The 254-nt window shown below is 62.6% G+C and overlaps 1 protein-coding gene across 1 annotated transcript in view; it reads right to left on the reverse strand.

Annotated features, from left to right (window-relative positions):
• The window catches only part of CTSF (cathepsin F), a 28,571-nt gene that overhangs the window by 5,546 nt on the left and 22,771 nt on the right, over positions 1-254 (reverse strand). The window contains exon 12 of the mRNA XM_019522892.1: positions 31-121. Within this exon, the coding sequence (XP_019378437.1) occupies positions 31-121 (91 nt within the window). The remainder of the gene's footprint in view (positions 1-30; positions 122-254) is intronic.

A 254-nucleotide genomic window follows, 5' to 3' on the forward strand; every position in this document is an offset into this window, starting at 1 on the left:
CCCGCAGCCTGGGGGGGGGATGTCACTCACGGGTGCCGTATCCCACCAGCAGCACAGCATGGTCGATCATCCAGGGGTTGCAGAGCAAGCGCAGGGGGTGGGAGACCCCCCTCTTGTAGAACTGGGAGAGAAAGAAATAAGGAGCTTTGTCAAGGGATCAGCACAGGGCTCTCGCCCAGGACAGGGATGCAGGGGGCTCTGGGGGATGTCAGAGCCAGGAATCCAGGCCTGTGCTGCACCTGGCTGTGCCAGCA

The sequence above is a fragment of the Gavialis gangeticus genome, unplaced genomic scaffold, assembly GCF_001723915.1.
Source record: "Gavialis gangeticus isolate Ggan-Ray unplaced genomic scaffold, GavGan_comp1, whole genome shotgun sequence".
NCBI lineage: Eukaryota > Metazoa > Chordata > Crocodylia > Gavialidae > Gavialis > Gavialis gangeticus.